General features: G+C 43.8%; 1 protein-coding gene across 6 annotated transcripts in view; it reads left to right on the top strand.

Annotated features, from left to right (window-relative positions):
• Positions 1 to 1,036, top strand: part of kansl3 (KAT8 regulatory NSL complex subunit 3) — a 13,298-nt gene that overhangs the window by 1,069 nt on the left and 11,193 nt on the right. For 4 of the 6 annotated variants that reach the window (XM_035658032.1, XM_035658036.1, XM_035658034.1 and 1 more), the window contains exons 2-4: positions 56 to 330; positions 498 to 668; positions 801 to 891. In XM_035658032.1, coding sequence (XP_035513925.1) covers positions 119 to 330; positions 498 to 668; positions 801 to 891 — 474 coding nt within the window. In that variant the 5' untranslated portion in view covers positions 56 to 118. Of the gene's footprint in view, positions 1 to 55; positions 331 to 497; positions 669 to 800; positions 892 to 1,036 lie in introns of those variants that run through there. The other 2 variants (XM_035658031.1, XM_035658033.1) reach the window with 1 other exon arrangement.

Below are 1,036 nucleotides of genomic sequence, written 5' to 3'. Positions count from 1 at the left end.
TGTTTGTGGTTGTTTTTTTCATCTCAAATAATACATTTTGGCTCTTTTTCGCCAGTTTGGTCTGAATCCACACGAGTTGTTGATCCCTTCTCAGGGCCCTTTGGGGCCCAGGACGAGAATGTATCGAGGTGGGGATAAGGACTTCCAGATATCGGCACGGAAGATGGGCACATCCTTGCTTTTCCAGCTGTCTGCTCATGAAAGAGAGCTGGATTTGGTATTTCTGGACCACAGCTATGCCAAGCCGTGGAATGCCCACCCGGATGCCAGCAGTGCCCGGCCCACGAGGACGCTGTTTGTTACCTCTCGCCGTCAGCCTGAAGTCTTGTCGTGAGTGAAAAAGCTCCTCATCATAATCTGTAACTGAGCTAGATATCAGACTTGGACAGAATTTCAATTGTCCTTAGCCTCCCACTCTCTTTCTTAGCTCTAGTAAAATGAATCCACTAGTGATCAATTCAGTCACTTCATTGTTTTCTTCTTTTCTTTGTCTGCAGAGACGCGGATTCTCTAATAGATGTGGAAACAGTCACACCAACACCCATTCCTCTGTATGATAACCAGAAAGCTCTTAGCGTTATGAAGGAGTGTGAGCGACATGTCCTGTTTGCTCGCACAGTCGCTGAGAGCCCTCCACCTCCCGATGACTGGGAAGAACATATAAACAAGTAATCAAACATTTGGAGTGATTCACCGTTCATTTGCTGTTTTACTTGACACCTGTATTCATCAAAAGTAGCAGTAAGTAACGGTGGAAAGAATCTCGGCATTGTTTTGACATTACCATTATTCTTTTTCAGGACTGGATGGTCGGTGGCCCAAAACAAACTGTTCAATAAAGTTCTTAAAGCTCTGCAAGCTGAAAGACTAGCTCGCCTGGCCAATGAAAATGTAAGTTGTGATCATTTTATCTTGTTCTGTTATCGAAAGCTTTACATTTTACGACATTGTGTAAGTTCTTCTGCACCTTTAGTGAGTGCTGGATTCAAACGTTTTAAAATGTACAGGTCTCTGAAATCACAAGTTATCGCACAGT

Source organism: Morone saxatilis, unplaced genomic scaffold, assembly GCF_004916995.1.
Source record: "Morone saxatilis isolate NCDOM2014 unplaced genomic scaffold, NCSU_SB_2.0 Contig16, whole genome shotgun sequence".
NCBI classification, from domain to species: domain Eukaryota; kingdom Metazoa; phylum Chordata; class Actinopteri; family Moronidae; genus Morone; species Morone saxatilis.
This window is presented reverse-complemented; position numbering and strand designations above follow the sequence as displayed.